General features: G+C 44.7%; 1 protein-coding gene across 7 annotated transcripts in view; it reads right to left on the reverse strand.

Moving 5' to 3' along the window:
- MAP3K4 (mitogen-activated protein kinase kinase kinase 4) overlaps nt 1-20,510 on the reverse strand; it is a 464,119-nt gene that overhangs the window by 103,186 nt on the left and 340,423 nt on the right. For 5 of the 7 annotated variants that reach the window (XM_029594154.1, XM_029594149.1, XM_029594148.1 and 2 more), the window contains 2 exons: nt 6,631-6,727; nt 4,683-4,799 (listed from right to left, as the gene is read on the reverse strand). In XM_029594154.1, the coding sequence (XP_029450014.1) occupies nt 4,683-4,799; nt 6,631-6,727 (214 nt within the window). The remainder of the gene's footprint in view (nt 1-4,682; nt 4,800-6,630; nt 6,728-20,510) is intronic. The other 2 variants (XM_029594153.1, XM_029594152.1) reach the window with 1 other exon arrangement.

Below are 20,510 nucleotides of genomic sequence, written 5' to 3' on the forward strand. Positions count from 1 at the left end.
TTTTTTTAACCTGGGAGCTGTCCCTCGCAGAGTCCTGAAGCGGCTCGGTTGGGGTGAGTGAGCCGGGCTCCCCAGTATCACCCCAGCTGGACTGTAAGGTAAGCAGGGTCTTTGACCCTTAGCCCCAGCAGTCCACTCAACCAGTGGGGATGATCCCCTCAGGACCTGACAACCCCTGGGAGGACAGACCGGCAAACTTCCTTACCTAAATTTTTTTAGTAAAAGAAAAACTGAAATGAGAGAAAGAAGTCCAACAAGAACCTAACTACAAACCTATGTCTCAATTTATTTATTTTTTTTTTTAAACCGGTTCAGGCTGTGGGCCATGCACCCGTACCATCTGCTGGAGACAGAGTAATACTGGCAGGCTGTGGGTGGCAGCCTGGTATTTATTTATTTTATTTATTTATATATCCTTATATACCGACTTTCAAGTTCATTTCAAGGCGGTTTACAATAAAATTGAGTTGCAGTAGCAAAACTCAAGTAAATACACAAACATATAGCATATCCTGATGCTTCTTACATGGCCATTATATAATTAAACTAGAACATATTACAAAATTATCATAGAATCCCACCCATTCATTTATTACTAGTAGAATTACCCTACTTTCTATACATTTGACCCCTTCCTATCTTCCCTATTACTCATAGGTTTATTTATGCAGAGCCTGACAAACTTTGCTCTGTTTCCATCTGCTGGTGTGGAGGCAAAACCCACGAGTCTGAACTGATCCGGTACGTACAGGGAACTGGCAATTACCCAAATGTGAAGACACGTGGGGCTGAGGCCAGCCCAAAGGGCAGTACTTTGTACTGACAATGTGCCATCCTCACCAGAAAGCGGAGGTACTTCCTGTGGTTGGGGACAATTGCAACATGGGAATAAGCCTCCTTTAAGTCGAGGAAGCAGAGCCTGTCTCCCCTTCGGAGGAGTGGGATCAGCGTGCCCAGAGAAACCATCTTGAACTTTTCTCTTACGAGAAATTGGTTTAACGCCTTGAGGTCAAGAATGGAGTGTAAGCCACCATTCCTCTTTGGAATGAGGAAATACCTCGAGTAGAAGCCGTGGTCCCACTGCTCGCAGGGAACCGGTTCTACCACGTCCACCACTAGAAGGGCGGAAATGTCTGATTGAAGGCATACCCCACAATGGACATGAGGGAGTAGTCTCTGGGAGCCTGCTGAAGTTGCTGGCAAATAATGGAGAGGACCCAATGGTCCAAAGTGATCACTTCCCAACGGCAGGCAAAGTAAAGGAGCCTGCCACCGACTGGGGGGATCTACCACCAGGGGAACTGGCGTCTGGCTCACGCCCCCTCGCAGCCAGTCAAAAACCGGCAGACATGACCTGCTGGAGTGCTGGTTGGGCCCTTGGAACTCGCTGCTACCTACCCCAACCTCTAGGGCTGGACCGAGGCAGGCGAGTACGGGCAGCTGGAGGGAAGTACTACCTTGGCCAGAAGAAGGGCTTGCGAGAGTCGGGCCTGGAGGACTTCCTGGCAGTAGAAAGGCCTTCAGATGGGCTGGCGGAGAGTTGCTGAAAAGTATCATGCTGATCTTTCAGCTGCGCCATGATCTCTTTCACCTTATCCCCAAACAGGTTCTCGCCTATACAGAGGAGGTCCGCAAGCCTGTCCTGAACCTCCGGTCAGAAATCAGAGGCCCGGAGCCAAGCCAGCCGTCTGGCGCAGATGCCTCCGATGGCTAGGCAGGCTGAGGTTTCGAAAACGTGATAGGCAGACCTGACCTCGTGTCTACCCGCCTCAAGCCCCAGCGTGGCAATGGCTACTAGGGACTCCTGCTGTTGCTGGAAAAGGCCCTCTGCAAACTCCTGGACCTGCTTCCATTGGTTGCGGTCATATTGTGTTATGTACAGCTGGTAGGCTGCAATACAAGCCACCAGCGTAGCCCGCCAGAACATTTTCCTCCCTATGCAATTGAGCTCCCTCTGTGTTCGCGCCTCGGAGGGGCAGAAGTATGCGTCCGGGAGCGCCTGGCCTTTTTAAGCACGGACTCCACCACTGCAGACTGGTGGGATAAGTGCCGCCATTCAAAGCCCATGGCCTGTTGAACCAGATAAGTGGCATCAGCTTTCCTGTTTACCTGGGCAACCGACACTGGAGGAGGAGCTCCTTAAAGATTTTGTGGACCGGCACCACCACAATCTCTTTTGGAGCGTCCAGCATCTTTTGATGGGTAACCTCCTCCTACAGAAGCTGGAAGGGGATGGCCTCTGCCATGGCCTTTACAAAGCTGGCGAACGACAGGTCTTCGAGCAGAGATAGACGCCGCTCCTCCGGAGGGGAAGGCTCTGAGAGGGGGTAGTCAGAGAACTCGGAGGATGAGTCCAAGGAGATATCGCCCCATGGGTCATAGGGACCCTCCTCCTCGCTAGGGGCCAGATGCCGAGGGTGGGGACCGGGAGATGCGGTAGGCCTGGGCCCCAAAGGCACTGATGGATCCCCGGGCATCGAGAGGTGCATTGGCCATGGTATGCTGGGGGAAACTGGCAGCGGACTGGGCAACTGCGGGCATGGGTGCCGTCCTCGAGGCCTTATTCTCCTCGGAGGACACGGTAATCGGGATAGTGCCTGTGGAAGGCGTCAGTTGCTGAGGAGGCATCGGAGGCCTCTCAGGCACCGGTTGTATCGGTAAGGCGCCAAGAAGGACGTCCAGATGCTCCAGCAGTGGTGCAAGAAGCGAAGGCGGAGGCTCGGGCATCAGTATGGCTTTGAGCACCACCGATTGCACCCTGCGGTCCAACTCCTCCTGAAAGTCCTGGGTAGTAAGGACTGATGGAGGGGGACAAGGCTTTGCTGGCACACCCTCGGATGGATCACGAGGAGGCACAGCACCCAGCACAGTTGGCAGTGGGGTACGCCTTGGACTACCGAGGGCACCAGTGTCCAGTATCGCTTTGATGGTGGCTCAACAGCTGCCGATGCCACTCCAGAACCGGAACCTTAGCAGGACGGTGACTGGTGTCTTATGCTTCCTGGGTTTCCGGCACTTGGCCCGATCGTTCCCTGGCGCAGAGGACGACGACCCTGAGGTTAGGGGAAGGGAGAGACCACAGAGGATTGATCTCCCTCTCCTCGATCCTTAGGGGTATTGGAGAGCGGGACCGCCAGGGGAAGAGATGGGGACGGTTCCCCACGTTCCTTAGGCTTGGAGGATACAGACGCCGAAGTGGATGGTTTTGGAGAGCCAAAATTCTTCGCCATTTTATCCAAGCATGCATGACGCCCTTTAGGGGTCATTTGATCGCACGAACAACACCCTCGGACGTTGTGCGAGGCCCACAGGCAGAGGATACACACCTCATGCAGATCCGTAATAGACATGGTCCGCGGGCACTGGGGAACCTTCAAAAACCCGATGCCATAAAAAAAGAGGCCGGCGCGCAGTCGATGACCGATGGAGTCACACAGGAATCGGGCATCAACTGCTAAAACGATGGCAAAAACCAAGGTACCTACTGGAAGAACCGAATGCAATGGGGGACCAGAAGCAGAAACCCCCCGAAAAAAAACAGCAAAATACGGTTTCAAGGGTTTGGAGCTCCACAACCGCAAGGCTACTGCACCACGGAAAAGAAGAGACTGAAGGGGGACCTCGCGTGGACGTGCGGAGAGCAGCAGGCTCCATCTGATGATGTCATCCACATGTGAGGACTACCATTCTGCTTGTCCTAGGAGCATACCCTCCAACGCATGACAAGAGATCTTCGTGGAAATTGACACAAATGGATTTCACTACACAGTATTTTCTCTGCTGGTTTCCTTTTACTTGTCTGAGTAAATGGCTGCAACAGATTTGTCAGTGAACACTTTTAAACACTCTTCCAGATAGTTATCCTAGCACTATCAACTCATCATTTCTGTAAAATGAGGGGGAAGCAGAGAGGAAAAGAGATTTGTAGGTGCATCAGAACTGTATTCACTTGCTCACCAAGCTCTAATGCATAATGTTTTGAAAGTAACTGATGTCATGAACAACACTTTTCTGGAGACGAAAGGTATTTATGAAATTTATGAGCAGTTTATATTTGAGGAGATAAGACCAAAGCAGTTTTTACCTTCTCTACTATTGTTCCATATAAGAACTAGAAGTTTACATTTTGTGTTTATTTTAATAGAATAATTTGACCTACATTTTCATCTGTACAACTATCAAATAGACAGAGCCTGTTCCACTAAGGCTTTTTCCCAATTCTCTTGTCTATAGGAAAAATATTTTTTCAGTATTAACACATTAAATGCTGGCTGTGATATTGTTATAGCAAGTATCTGGTAGGTTAAGCATGTGTAAAAATATGTTGCTGTAATTAACAAACATGTACATGAAATAAGAGACAGTAATCAAAAGCCTCAGAGTAGTTTAGAAGTGCAATGGTAGCCTGGACACAAATTTCATACCTGATTTACAAACATGCATAGCAAAATCTGCATGCAAAAATGGCTAGTCTTTTGGGACTACATGTACTTGACCCAGGATAGTTACCTATAAGCAATTTAGAAAACATCTGGACATTGCTGCAGAAGCCTGGGGGTGGCTCTCTGTAAGAGTGAACCTGCCAGCCTCTGCCTGCCTGGAAGCAGACTGCAGGAGTGCTGTGGAGAGAGGGAGAGAGAGATAGAGAGAACGGACGTTGTGGATTCATGGAGTGGCACTACCTGGTATCATTTGTGCTGCTGACAGGTTTGGGTGGAGTGGAGTCGCTACCGATGGGAGTGGGGCGACTGACAGCAGCGTTGGAATGGTTCCGCACATCAGAAGGGACAATCCGATTGCTGCGATGAGAAGAGACACTTCAGGAAACACGTTAAAAGACACGGACGGAGTCTCAGCTTACTTTTAGATTAGAAAAATAGAGTAAAATAATTCAACAGTCTGAAATGAAAAAAAATTATATCTGTATGTGTGTATTGATTCAAATACACACACAAAGATTTTATTAAGATACACTTGAATTTTGTTAAGTTTTAGTCCTCATCTACATAATACAATAATGGTATAAATTATGGCAGGAATGTATCTTAGCTGTTAGAAGGCAGGAAAGAATAGAGTGCATGGGAGATGAAAAGGCAGAGCATGGCTAAACCCCCAGGTCTAGAAGTGCAGAAATGTCACTTTAATGCTATTTAATGCAATCTCCAGGAACTTCAAAGTATTCTAAAATTCCTGTCCAGCACAAGACAAAGATATATGAACATAAGAAAGGCAACTCTGTGGGTAAAAATAGAGGCTTGATTAACTGCCCTACTTTGCTTGTGCTAATAAGCTACCTGACATCTGAACATTTTGGTACAGCTCCTTTCTTTCTAGACTGATTGCTTCAGTAGGTGTAACCCTCTCAAGCTCAAATTCCTCATTCAGGGAGAGTCCAATGGTATAATATGCCTGCTGCTCAAGATGTTGAACAGATGTTACTGACAAGTCTGTACCAGTATAAAACCAACAGTATAATAAAAATGTATTACACCATGAATGGTAAACATTTTGTGTCACCTCTTCCTGAGGACCTACTGGGGAAATTCAGATGTTTAATCTTCATTTCTAAACTGGGATTATTTTTCCAGTATTATATTCTTGTTTTAGACATGATATTTATCAGTCTTAGGGGCCACTATTAATCTGGATCTAGTAAAAAAAAAAAAAAAAACCCCAACAAAAAACAGAGCAGAAGTAAACATACACCTAGGCAACTAAAGCAGTGCTTTTCAAAGCACATGGGTCTGATATTGCAGTATATAATATTTAAAATTAATAAAATTACAGATAATTGCATTCATCTCCCAAATAAACGCTGGTACATCAGTGGCAGATAGCACAAACCTTTGTTGCCAGAAACAATATATACACTAGAAAGTCTGCTCTGTTCTCATGACTGATTAACCCAAAGCAACCTCATCCTGGGCTCGAAACACCAGCAGGAGCAAAGTTTCAAGCAGCACAAATTTGAAGCCAGAATGTTTGTGCCTGAGCAAAACTGGCATCAGTGAAGTATCATTTTAACCCTCTGGATTCATTTTTGTGATACCTTGTGCAGCAGCCCAGTTGATACTTAGAGAGTGTTAACCCATTCTTTTCCCACAGAATAGGGTATGGTTCCCTTATGAAAACAGAGGACTTCTGTTAGAGGGGTTTCAAAGGAGCAAGCCACCACTGTGCTGCCTCAGAGTCAGAAATCTCAACAGCTTCTCACTTTCATGACTCTTTTGGACTGGAACATAACAGCAATACCGATGATGGCGCTAGAATGATCTTTATCATTTGAAGAATTTTTAACCAGTACCTAGTTTCAGTGGGTTAGTGGAGCCTTACTTCCTGTTCCCCATTGGTGATCTCATAAAAAGTAGCAACATCTGACCAAGCAGCCTGCACAACCCTTTTGCTTCATCTGCATAAACCCATAAGGTCACAAAGGACTATTCCCCCAGGAGCCTTTGGCATTTCTTCCTGGCAGGCACAAAAAGGCTTCTTACCATCAGAAAAAAGTTGACTTGAAGTTCAACTTTTTATTGAGGAGGAGTGGGGGAAGGGAGGCAACAGAAGCACAAACATATAGTACACTTGCATTTAGATTTAAATACAATCAGTAGCTATGTAAACAGCACATACCTGAAGCCTTCGGGGTTTGGGATGATGAGGTGCGGGTTAGGTGGGTCACTGTGGCATCGAGGTACCTTGACTGGACGGGGACTGTTCCGATGAATGGCTGCACACAGTAAAAGATGAACAAAAACCATTAGGGGCAATGCAGAAGCCAGGTCTTCCAGACCCTCTGTGCTTTTGTAAGAATAAAAACTCTTAGAAAGTACAGGAACCTCAGATTTAGAAGAGCCACTCAGAAAATAAACTCAAAATAAATACATTAGCTCCTCTTTATGAAAAATTGGTAGGCTACCAGTTCGTATGGAATAAACTATTTTTACAGCACATCTTGATTGAAATAAATATTAATAACCTGAGGAAGCACTGTACTTAAAATCAGCCAACTGCTACATTTGTTTCACAACAGCACAACACATTTTAAGAACATTTTTCAAAGGTATTTACTAGGGTAGATTGGTCAGGCTGGAAGCTGTCTTCCTCAAAATGGCTAAAAGTATATGTTGGCTTTTCTCAGAGCTGGGTTAGAAAAAAGCATTCCTAAGGGAAGGTGGGCATTTACATCTAAGAAGTAAACTGTACACATACATTGACATTTTCAAATATACTTGCAGAAACAGCAGGTACAAAGCATGCATGCACTTACAGCTAATCTGCAAGAGAAACAAGATTTATACAAGCAAAAACAAGTACCTCTGAAAATCAGCTGTGAGACACACACGGACAAACGTATGTTCAGACCTTGAAACTAGGTGGCTATTCAAAATTGCTGCTGTTGGGGGGGGTAATTTTCAGAAGGATTTACGTGCATAAACCCTGGTTTATGCACGTAGATCCACAGGTTTATGGCAACCTGTGGATCTCCTGGTACTAAATTTGTGCTAAAGTCTGAGGAATACCTTGTAACCACTTACTTTAGTCCTACATGGGCTGTTGATTATCCTTCCTAAATGCATTTTGAAGCAAAACTAGCTAGGCTGATCAAACTACAAACTTCCCTGTTTCCTGGCCTTGTTTTGACTTGTGTGCTTATGCCTGAGTCTCTTTTCTGTTTTGTTCAAATATATCTCATTTTTAATGACAGGTGTACTATTTACTATGTTTTAAGACATCACTTTTGCAAACTGCTGAAGCATGGAATCAGGGATCTACGAGGGTAAGTCAGTAAGTAAGTCACAAACATACATGGGACTAATATTCATGAAATGTATTTAAATGCAAAAGATGAATTATTTACTGTGAAATATACAGAATATAGTCACAGTTTTTCTGGAAAAACCAACTACTTTTCAACGTAATCGCCACGAACATTTATACATTTGTCCCAGCGTTTGAAAAGTCTGTCAAAACCTTCTGCGTAAAAGTCTTTTGGCTGGCATCGTAAGCAGCGCTTCACCTCTTGTTCCACTTCTTCATTGCTGGTGAAATGTTTACCACCAAGATGGCTTTTCAGTTTGCCAAACAAGTGAAAATCGCTGGGTGCCAAATCCAGACTGTATGGTGGATGTTCAAGAACTTCCCAGTGCAGGTTCACAATTGTCTGACGAGTCTCATTCGAAGTGTGTGGTCTGGCATTATCGTGAAGAATCAGCATGCCTCTTTTTTCCAGATCTGGGCGTTTTCTATGAATAGCTCCTTTAAGCTTTAATAGAGTAGCACAGTAGGAAGCCGAATTAACAGATTCACCACGCTTCTGAAAACTTGTTAAGAGTATCCCATCTCGGTCCCAAAACACAATCAATATCACCTTTCCTGCAGAAGGCACAAGCTTGAACTTTCTCGGTGTTGGTGATAATGGATGCTTCCACTGCATGGAATCGTTTTTCGCTTCTGGTTGATAGTGGTGCATCCACGACTCGTCACCAATAAGTGCCATCATTGATTCACCTTCATTTGCATAACGGCAGAGATTTTCCAAACAGACACCCATCCGGTTGTTCTTATTGTCTTCGGTCAGCTGTTTGGGAACCCATCTTGCACAGACTTTGCGAAAGTTCAATGCATCGTGCACTAAAGAATATGCTAATCCGTGAGAACACCCAATTTCTTTGGCAACTTTGTCAATTGTTACCCTCCGGTTAGCGCGAGCCATCTCTTCAACCGGCTTCACAGTTGCCTCTGTCGCAATCTCTACAGGTCGACCAGGTCTGGTTTCGTCGTTCACGTCGGCATGTCCTTGTGCAAATTTATCGGTCTAGTTATAAATTGCTTTACACGAGAGACATTTCTCTCCATATACTGGATACATTTCTTTATGAATGTCTTTTGCCACTAAGCCCTTAGCCCATAAAAATCAGACAACAGCATGTTGTTCTTCGACTATACAATCTGTCAACACGGCAGCCATTTTCCTTGTGTACACAGCCCCTGCGCATGCACATTTTAAATAACTATTTATGTACATAAGCACTTCTAAGGTGCTGCCATCTATGGAATATGACAACATTACAGATATATGTTTTATTACCTTAGTAGAGAGATTTGTGACTTACTTACTGACTTACCCTCATAGTAACGTTTCACATGAATCAGTCTGGTACCGGCAGAGATTTGCAAGGGTCAGCACTGCAGCACCTAGACTTAATGGAGTACTGTGTTTAGTACTGGAGACTGTAGCTCAAAAAAAGCAAGTTTGCTTATCGTAAACAGTGTTTTCTGTAGATAATAGGATGAATTAGCCATGACCTGTGGTAGTGCGCCCCCTGGCATCACTGGATGGAACTCTCTCTCCGAGCTATTAGTGTTTTCAGCTCTACTGGGCATGCGCAGGAGTTTTTGCACAGGCATCGGCAGAGTAGCTCTCCTCAGTCCATTCCAAGCAATACGATGAAGTAAGAGTCTGCTATCCAGGGAGGTGGACAGGCATCTCATGGCTAATTCATCCTGCTATCTGTGGAAAACACTGTTTATGATAAGCAGACTTGCTTTTTACCGTTGATAAGCAGCGCTGAATTAGCCATGATCTGTGGGGAGTCCAGATAGCTGAGGGTTGCAGAGATGAATAGTCAAACTCCAGAGTTATTATGTAACAAATTGAATTCCTGGTTTTTTCACAACCCGGACTCCACTGTGGAGAGCAAAGTACTTAGAATTTGTCTCTTGCAAGACAGAGCATCCCACTGCACTGTCTTTGGAAGCTAAAGTGTCCAGACAGTAGTGGGAGGTGAATGTATGCACAGATGACCATTTGGCAGCCCTGTAGATGTCTTCAATGGGTGTGCCCTTCAGATGCGCAATAGATGTCACAATCATGCGCACTGGTGGGGCAAGGTCAGCCACTGTGTAATAATGCTGGATATAGCAAGTTATCCAATTAGACAGAGTTCTTTAGGAAACTGCAACTCCCATTCTGTTCAGGTGACAGGCGACAAGCAGTTGTGGGGTTTTTCTGTAAGAAAGCCTGCGACACTTGTAATACACTAGGGCTCATTTACCATTGAGCATATGGAGTAGTCTTTCGCCCTCATGGGCATGAGGCTTTGGATATAAGGTGGGAAGCATAATGGATTGGTTCAAGTGGAAAGCAGAGACCACCTTTGGGAAAAACAGGGTGCTTTTGCAGTACCACTTTGTCATGAAAGAATTGTAGATATGGCGGCATATGTATTAGTGCTTGAAGTTCACTGCTGCAGTGTGCAGACGTTACTGCAATTAGGAAGACTACTTTCCAGATAAAATATTTCAGAAAAGCTGAGTCGAGTGGTTTGAAAAGACCATAAGAACTACACTAATGTCCCAGGGCACTGGGGTTTTCATGACCAGGTACCTAATTCACACCAGTCCCTTCATAAATCTGGATACTAGAGGATATAAAGAGAAGTGCAGTTAGTGTAGCTGGGTTTAAAAAAGTGCAGTTAGTGTAGCTGGGTTTAAAAAAGGTTTGGATAAGTTCTTGGAGGAGAAGTCCATTAATGGCTATTAATCAATTATACTTAGGGATAAGCCACTGCTATTAATTGCATCAGTAGCATGGATTCTTCTTAGTGTTTGGGTAATTGCCAGGTTGTTGTGGCCTGGTTTTTGGCCTCTGTTGGAAACAGGATGCTGGGCTTGATGGACCCTTGGTCTGTCCCAGCATGGCAATTTCTTATGTTCTTAAGGGGCATCACTATATTGAACATGTTACGCTGCTTTGGCGCTCAGATGAACTCTGATGGTCAACGTTGCCAGAATGGACCTTGACAACTGATGTAGGTAGTCTAGTAACATTGACAGTGTACATGTAAAGGGGTCCACTGCATGTGTTTCACACCTCGTCATGCAGTGATTCCACTTGAAGGAGTAGTTCTGGCATGTGGAAGGCTTATGAGCCGAAATGAGGAACTTCTGAATTGGCTCTGGTAGAGAGAGATGGCTCAGGACCTGAGCACTCAACATCCACGCTGTGAGGTGGAGAAATTGCAGCATGGGATGTAACATGTTCCCTCCTTCCCGAGTTAGGAGGGTAGGCCTGTTTCCGAGTGGGAAAAGAGGTTTGACAGATAAGTGAACTAGATACATGAACCACTGTTTTCTGGACCAAGCCAGAGCTATTAGTATCATCTTGGCTCGGTTGAGGAAGAGTTCCTGAACAGTGTGAGTGATGAGCGGGATTGGAGGAAAAGCATACACAACGCCCTTTCCCCATGACAGAAAGGCATCCAGGGCCTCTCTCCAAGATCTGTGAGGAGCTGAGAAGAAACGATCCAGTTTCCTTTTGTCTTCTGTGGCGAACAGATCTATCCACAGCATGTCCTACTGATTGGTCCAGAGACCATTCATGGGGCCGTAAAACTCTGCTGAGGCAGTCTGCCTCCACATTGTTGACACCGAGAACGTATGTTGCTTGTAGAGAAGCTTTACGAGATATTGCCCACTGCCAGATCTGTAAGGTCTCATGACAAAGACTCCAGAGCCTGTGCCTCCCCAATTGTTTACATAATACATTGCACTTGATCGTTTGGATCTTTATGTCCTTTCCTTATAAGACATGGTTGAAAGCATGAAGGGCATGGCAGATAGCCCTGAGTTTCAACAAGATTTGAAGATGATTTTCCAGCTCCAACCAAAGACCCTGAATCCTATGGTGTGAGCTCCCCAACCTGAAATTGAGCATCTGTGCCCATGATCATCAGATGAGGGGGTGGATGTAGCAGGGCACCAGTTCGATAGGGCACAGGTCAATTTACCAGCTAATTTCTTGCTCCATCTCGGCGGTTATCATAAATATGACATGAAGGGGTTGGAGGCGCAGGTTTCACTGTTTGCGCAACCCCCACTGGATCCATCTCATGTGTAACCATGTGCTCAGGACCACATGAATAGCCCCTATGAGATGATCCTGTAACTTAAGGATGTTGTCACTGTTTGAGGAGATCGAAGCAATGAGGCAGCTACCCAACGAAGGTTTGCTATCCTATCCGGGGGAAGAAACGTCCTCAGATTTGTATCTATAAGTGCCCTGATGAACTGCAGAATCTGGGTTGGTGTGAGTACTGACTTCTTGAAATTGACAAGGAAGCAAAGCAACTGAAGAAGGCAAATAGTAAAGCATGTATGACTGTGCAAGATACCCTGAGATGAGGCCACTACCAGCCAGTCGTCCAGGTAAGGGAAAACTTGTATCCCCCTGATGTCCGAGATGCGCAGCAACCACTACCAAGCACTCTGTGAACACTTTTAGGGCTGAGAAGAGGCCAAATGATAGCACCTTGTATTGATAGCATCGGTCGGTCACTCTGAAGGAAAGGAAACACTAGTAGGACAGGTGGATGGGAATATGAGCATACACATTCTTCAGGTCCAGCGAACACACCCAGTCGTGCTGAAGAAAGGGAAGGATGGTCCCTAAGGAGAGCATCCGAACTTGTGGGCGCAAAGATCTAATCTAGGCCACAGACCTCCCATTTTTTTGAGGAGGATAAGAAAGTACTGCGAGTACAACCCGTTCTGGACTTTGGGTATAGGTATCTCCCAGATCGCATTCTGCTGAAGCAGTTATTGAACCTTGAGGTACAGTTGTTTGTGATGGATCAGCTAAAGGGATCGATAGATGTGGAGCTGGTGGCCTTGAAATGAAGCTTAGGCAATATTTGTGTTCCACAATTCTCTATACTAACTGGTTGTTGGTGATCAGTTGCCAGGCTGGAAGAAAGCTATGGAGTCTCCCTCACAATCGAGAAGACATAGCTGGAGGTGAGGATGTCAAAAACTGTGTGCTGGCTTTGTCAGCTGTTGCTGCTTTTGTTGGTGATGTTACCTGGGGTGAGGGTGGAAAACCTGGCCCTGAGAGGTCTGTATTGCCTGTGGTAGAAGGGGAAGCCTGTGTTGCTGGTATGGTCTTGTAAGGTTTCCTGGAGTAGTACAGCTTCCTGTAAGCAAAGTAGGGCCATCTGGGATTAGGTGGAGCAGCCCTTGAGGTTAATAGGGATTGAACGGCCAAGTTCTGCTCCTTAATTTGAGATATGGTTTCCCAGAGATTTTCTCCAAAGAGGTTGTCCCCCAGGCATGGAAGATCAGCCAGTTTTTCATGGATATCTTCTTGAATGGCCCTTGCCCGTAACCAGGCCAATAGGCGAGCGCCTATGGAGGCCACTGATGTGTGGGCAGAAGTGTCAAAAACCTCATATATGGAGCACAGCAAGTGGTGAACAGCCTCCTCTAGCTCATGGGCAGGAGTGATGGGTTCCCCGCCCCCTAAATGAACAGCTTTAGATTGTGGATGCAGAATTGGTGGTGTTATCCGGGCTAATAACATGAACCCCTGGAACACCTTTGTCCTGAACTCATCCAGTAAGCAGTTATCCTTCCCTGGCAAGAGTGTGAGTGGAGATGGGCTTTTTTTCACTCTCTTTATGGCTGATTCCATGACTACTGAGATTTGGGGGAGTTTGACAACTCCATAGTCAGAAGCCTTCTTCATGGTAACTTTAGGTCCAGTTTCCAGGCCACCATTGGTCTGGAGACAGGGGTCTCCCACATCTTCAGTATGACAGTGTGGATAAGGCTGTAGGTTCCAACGAAATGTCCAAAAAAGTATACCAAGCACCTCTGTTCTTGGGTCTGGATGCTTCGAACTTCTACTTTAATCGCGTTCCCATTTTTCCACAAAATGAGAATACACTAAATTTATGGTGTGGAAGCTTGGTCTGATGGCTCCGGAACGGGATCCGAAGGAAGGTGAAACCAGCACCTTCCATGTAGGTGAAGGTAATCTGCGCAGACTCCATGGAGATATAGAATGCTTCCGTCTCAATCTAAGCAATGGATCAAAAAGATTATTCCAAAAACGTGGCAGATTGTTCTGTACAGGTAAGTAAAATAACTGAGGTATTAGTAAGCCAATTGGTGTGCCCAGTATAGCACACCATCTATTCAATCATTCACCTTGGGACCAGAGTCATTTACCAAAAGAATAGTGCTCCTCAGGAAAGAAAAATATTGTATTTTTCAAGAGTTTTTAGCTGCACTTAAAGAAATTTTCAAGGACAACAAATCTGAAGCTGTGTAACAAATCAAGCCAGACAACAGCCAGTGTTTCACAAAACATTTCTTCAGGAGCTAGTTGGTAAAAAGCATCTTGCCACCTCAAAATTGATACTATTGTCTGTAAAATTAAAATATCTAAAATTACACTGGAATCTTCCCATTTGAAAGGGAAGTTGACTAAGGATGTCTTTCGGTGCCATATCTCCCACATGAATAATCATGTGACTGATAGTTTGAAGAAAGACACTTGGCTTTATTGCCTGAAAGCGTAAAACAAGAGAAGCTGTACTGTGTGGGTGGCTGTCCCTTGGGAGGACAGAACCTGAAGGAAGGATGTCATTTCGCCTTCTGATAGGAATGTGGTTTTCTTATTTAATGGTTGGGATCATCACTTTCACTTTTAGTAAAAGTAAAAAAATGCTGCAAGTCTGAAAGCAAGGTGCTTCTGTGAGAGTGTAATGTGTATGTGAGACAGGGAGGGTGCTTCTGTGTGTCAGTGTGTGTGTGCAAGAGAGATGGAACAAATTTTTGGCTGGCTTGTGGCTGTGAAATAGAACATGTGTGTGATTGAGAGCTTGTGTGTAAGTGAAAGAAAGAGAGCATGTGTGTGATTGAAAGCCTTTGTGTAAGTAAGAGAGAGCGAGAGCATTGTGTGATTGAGAGAGACTGGCCAGAAAGGTGACGTGTATATGTGTGAGACTGATCAGGGAGATGACTGGTATGTGCGTGCTTGTCTGTGCGTGTGTGTGTGTGTGTGTGTGAGAGAGAGAGCGAGAAGAGATTGGTTGTGGTCCCTAAGGAAGAGGACCGTGAGGACAGCTTCAGCAGCTACTGCTGCTTCTGGTGTGGCCTGCAAGGGAAAGGAGTAGGAGAACTGCTGGAGAGGGTAAGTAAAGGTGGCTTTTTAAGTTCATTTTTCTTGATTGACTACCATTTTAATTATTGGGTAGTATGTGATGTGTCTGCTGTTTGAAATATTTTATTGGTGTTTTTTAAAGATTTCAAAATTTGCTTGAGTCTTTAATTATTGGATATTCTATTCATCAGCTTTTTGAAATTATTTTATTAGTATGAATTTATAATTATGATTCATGATTTATATATCTTGATTTTATTGATTGTTTCATGAGGATTAGTGACAATTTTGTTTTTCCATTGTTGCACTGTATAGAGTCTGCACATTTCTATTTATACTTTATGTGGCTTTATTCTGTGTTTGGTGAGAGTTTGTGTTAGCATGTGGTTTTTCTGTAGGGGTCTGTAGTAGCTTGGCCTGTTCTGTTTTCCTGATAGGTGTATTGATATTTTAGATTCTGGTGTAATATTTGTGATATTCTTTTTCATAGGTGGGGTTGTTATTCTTTGAGTTTTGGCAAATAGTACTTTGTTGATACGGGAGGACCATGCCGAAATATAGGGGTGTGCACATATATGTAAATTATATATATAATTGGGTACCCATGGGCCAGTATGGAGAAAAATCCCCCGCGCCACTATTTTCCCTCAATCCGCCCCTGCTTGCCGGTGGAAGAAAAGAGGAGGCCCGGTGCTGCCCAAACACCGAAGGCCAAAGAACGTAAAAAGCCCCGTTAGCAGCCAAAGAATGTTGACAGGCCCAGCAGCAGAAGTAAATAAAAGGCCCCAGCTGCCTGCTCCGCTCATCAGCCCACAGCCAGTACAAGGAAGGGGAGACTGAGTCTGACTGACAGCATATGTGAGTGAAGTAGCGGGAAAGTGCATGGGTATGCCTTTTGAGAGAGCCTGTGCATGTATGTAAATGAGCAAGTGTGAGAGCCTGTGTGTGTGAATGAGCGAGAATAAGCAAGTATGAGAGCCTGTGTCTGTGAATGAGCATGAATGAATGTGTGAGGGAGAGGGAAGGGAAAGTGCTCCCTTCCTGCTACAACCCGGCCACCAACCACGAATCTACAGGAATCCCAGAGTGACTGGAAATCAAAAGTTCCCAGGTATGGAAAATGGGGACTTTTAAAAATTCTTACTAGGTTTACCATATTTTTCGCTCCATAAGACGCACCTAGGATTCAGAGCGGGAAAATTAAAAAAAAAATGGTGTGCTAAACCGGCTCTGTTCCCGAGCGTCTGTACGTCTTACGGAGCAAATTAGGGGAGGGCATAAAATGTTTTTTTTTGCCCCCATTCCCCATCCCAACCCTTTAAATTTAATTAACTACAACTCCCCACCCTCCTGACCCCACCCAAGACTTGCCAAAGGTCCCTGACGGTCCAGCGGGGGTCTGGGAGTGATCTCCTGCACTCGGGCAGTCGGCTGCCAGTATTCAAAATGGCGCAGATAGCCTTTGCCCTTACTATGTCACAGGGGCTACCGGTGCCATTGGTCACCCCTGTCACATGGTAGGAGCAATGGTGCCGGTAGTCCCTGTGACATAGTAAGGGCAAAGGCTATCGGCGCCATTTTGAATATTAGCAGCCAACGGCCCGAGTGCAGGAGATCGCTCCCGGACCCCCGCTGGACTATCAGGGACTTTTGGCAAATCTGGGTGGGGGGGTGTCAGGAGGGTGGGAGGTTGTAGTTAGTTTTTTGTTTGTTTTTTTTAATATTCACTCCATAATGCACACAGACATTTTCCCCCCACTTTTGGGGGGGAAAAGTGCATTTTATGGAGCAAAAAATGCAGTAATTATTATAGAAACATAGAAAATGACGGCAGAAAAAGACCAATCGGCCCATCCAGTCTGCCCAGCAAGCTTCACACTTCTTTTTTCTCATACTTATCTGTTTCTCTTGGTTCTTAGTAACCTTAGGTTCTATTTCCCTTTCACCCCCACCATTAATGTAGAGAGCAGTGATGGAGCTGCTTCCACATGGAGCTATTTCATATGTCTGCTATTTTGAAATATTTTATTGGTATTTGGGGAAGTTTTTATAATTTTGATATGAGATTTAAATTATTGGATGTTACGCTATTCATCAGCTATTTCGAAATAGTTATTAATTTATTAATTTGGTTTTACTATTATGATTGTTTATGCCTTGATTTTGTTGTATTGAAGAATGGAATTTCTATTTTTCCATTGTTGCACTGCATATACTCTGGGCTTGTCGTGGTTTCCAGTTCAGTTTTTGTCTAAGTGTTTCTGTTTATACTTTATGGTCTCTTTATTCTGTATTTGATGAGTGTCTGCTTTCTGCATGTGTGACTGAGGTGAGGCATTCTGCTAGTAAGTAGTTTGTGTAGGGATCAATAGCAGGCTGGCTTGTTCTGTTTTCCTAATAGGAGGGGTATTGGTGTTTAGGGCTTGGTGTAATATTTGCAGTGTTGCCTTTTCATAGTTAAGTTTTTAAGGTTTGAGTGCTGGCAGTTATTGCTCTTTTAGTATGGTAGGTTTACTATATTGAACTGTAATTGTAATTTAGTTTCCTCATGGCTTTCTAGTGGCAAAGTCCACACCAACAAGCATTACAACAAGCCTTATTCCATATGCATTCCAAGTGTTTTCTGGCACCCCAGCAATGCATATAAAAATAATATATGTTCTTGTGATATCTGTGTTGGTTGCAAGGTTCAGGACTGGAGTCTGAACCTCTAGGCTTGCAGAGCTAGATGCTGAAACCTTTATGCAGCAGGCACCATAACTGTTCTGGGAGAACAAACAAAACATGTCCGCAAAGGGCTGTGGTTGAATACACCTAGACAGAATGCACTCAGAGTATGTACCCAGACATTAAGTGCTCAGCTAGTATTTGCTCTAACCATACCCCCCCCCCCCCCCCCCCGCTCTATACAGGCTGTGGTCCTATGCGCGTGTTCACATCAGTGCACAGTCATGCAGCATACACACGCCAACGCACAGGAAAAACGTTGCCATGGCCCTCCACACGGCTAAGAAACCAAGCCTTACAAGCGGGGCCTAACCAAAGGCTGCTCAACCCACAGAGCCTGCGCCACCTCCACTCTACATTAAACTTCGAGAAAGTAAGAGGAAAAGGGGGAAAGGATGCTGAACACCCAGCGCCGAGGGAAGGAGAGCAAGGAAAGGAAAAACCTCCCTAAACTTTAACATGAACTCAGCTCTCCGGGATGACAACACAAACAGGTCTCAGGCTATGGGGGGAGAGGGCACAAGTCATTACTGCCGAGCACTCCCTCTGGCTCCAATCGCTTCTTTTTTGTCCACATAAAGGGCAGGCTCCTGGACTAATAAAGCTCAGCTGAGGAAGGGATCCACTGGTGACACCTCAGGAGCTTAAGTGGTGTCCGAAATTTTTCTATCGTCTCCTCTTCTTTCATTATTTTTCACTATAAGCAATCCACAGTAGAGAAACGCATGTACACCATGTGCTGGGGACTGAATAGCGGTGGGCTGTTGGGGCAGAACTACTGTATTTTTCACTCCATAAGGTGCACTCCCCCCCCCCCCCCCAAAAGTGGGGGGGAAATGCCTGTGCATCTTATGGAGCGAATATATATTAAAAAAAAAACAAAAACCTAACTACAACCAATTTTTTTTTGTCCCCATTCCCCATCCCAACCCTTTAAATTTAATTAACTACAACCCTCCACCCTCCTGACCCCCCCCCCCCCCCCCACCCAAAGACTTGCCAAAAGTCCCTGGTGCTCCAGAGCGATCTCCTGCACTCGGGCCGTCGGTTGCCAGTATTCAAAATGGCACAGATAGCCTTTGCCCTTACTATGTCACAGGGGCTACCGGCGCCATTGGTCAGCCCCTGTCACATGGTAGGAGAAATGGCGCCAGTAGCCCCTGTGACATAGTAAGGGCAAAGACTATCGGCGCCATTTTGAATACTGGCAGCCGACGGCCCGAGTTCAGGAGATCGCTCCGGACCCCCCGCTGGACCACCAGGGACTTTTGGCAAGTCTTGGGGAGGGGGTCAGGAGGGTGGGGGGTTGTAGTTAATTAAATTAAAAGGGTTGGGATGAAGAATGGGGACAAAAAGACATTTTATGCCCTACCCTAATTTGCTCCATAAGACACACAGACGCCCAGGAATAGAGCCGGTTTAGCACACCATTTTTTTTTCTATCTGCTGGTAGAAATGGATAACCCACTTGTGTAGACTGGCCTGCCTGAGTGCAGAGGAACATTTAATATCTAACAGAGTTCAATAAAGAACTGGAAGGAAGCATTTTACATAGAGCACAGTATCTGGGAAGATGTGTCTAGGGTGAGTCTGTTGTTTTGGCACTATCCTACCTCAATGATTCACCCTATATACACCTACTTTGCTCACTACCCCAAACCTGACTAGTGGAATCAGCCCTCAAAGAAATGTGACACTCAAACACTAGAAAAAGAACTCTCTCAGGATCTGCTCTCACCCTCTAGAACACTATGCCACATGACATCAAGCTCTTCCTAAACTTTCTCACCTTCAGGAAACATCGGAAAATCTGGCTATTTGTAGCGTGCAGCTAGACCCATGAATTCCTAACCAAACCTTTGCAAGGGTTCTTGGGCCCCAAAAATAAATAAGATTAAACTATACTACAGCATGACCATCACACAATCCTCCCTAAGTCACCAACACATTGAACTCCCAATTGCATATTACTTATATACTATTATATCCAAATATACTGCTATAACATATTTGCTGAATTTCTATTACTGATGTACACTATATTGTCTTCCTGTAACCACACTTATCCTGCATTGTATGTGTGTTAAAATGGTTTTGTGTTTATCATATCTATAGTAGTATTTGAATCTAAATTTTTAATACCTAACCATAGTTTACCTACTACAATATATATTAATTGAACGGTAATGCCCAAAGCTGCTTTTACATGCTTTGAACAACTCAGCTGGAAAAGCATGACATAAAAAAATTATTATGACTGTGATTATGATGAAAAGTTCACAGACAAGGGGTGATTATATGAAACTGAAGGGAGGGAAAGGCAAAAGAAATGTGAGAAAATATTTTTTCAGTGAGAGGGCGGACTCCTAGAACAGAACTTCAGCAGAGATTATAGAGGCCAAAACAGTGATACAATTCAAGCATACATGGGATAGACACAAAGGGGCCTCAGTAGCTGAGGGAAGGGGATCAATACAGATTAAAGACCTGTATTCACTTTAAATTCATTAAAAATAAAGTATTTAAAAAAAGAAAGAGAGACCCGTGACAGAACAGTAGACATTACAAATGGGCAAACTGGATGGACCAAATGGTTCTTTTCTGCCAACATCTTCTATGTTTCTAAGTTAATATTTTCAGAAAAATATTGTAATCTCTATTTAAATAAGAAATCAGCCTACAAATATTGTACAAGAATGAATCCCTTCTCTTCTTAGGGTAGCAAATTATTATACAATAGAAAGATTTAGGAGATAACTTTGTTAAATACTTCCAGCAGTAACAGGGCTAAAAAGGACCTTTATATGTTTATGCAAATCTGCAGGCAAACAATCCAGCC

This window comes from Rhinatrema bivittatum, chromosome 3 (assembly GCF_901001135.1).
Source record: "Rhinatrema bivittatum chromosome 3, aRhiBiv1.1, whole genome shotgun sequence".
Classification (NCBI taxonomy): domain Eukaryota; kingdom Metazoa; phylum Chordata; class Amphibia; order Gymnophiona; family Rhinatrematidae; genus Rhinatrema; species Rhinatrema bivittatum.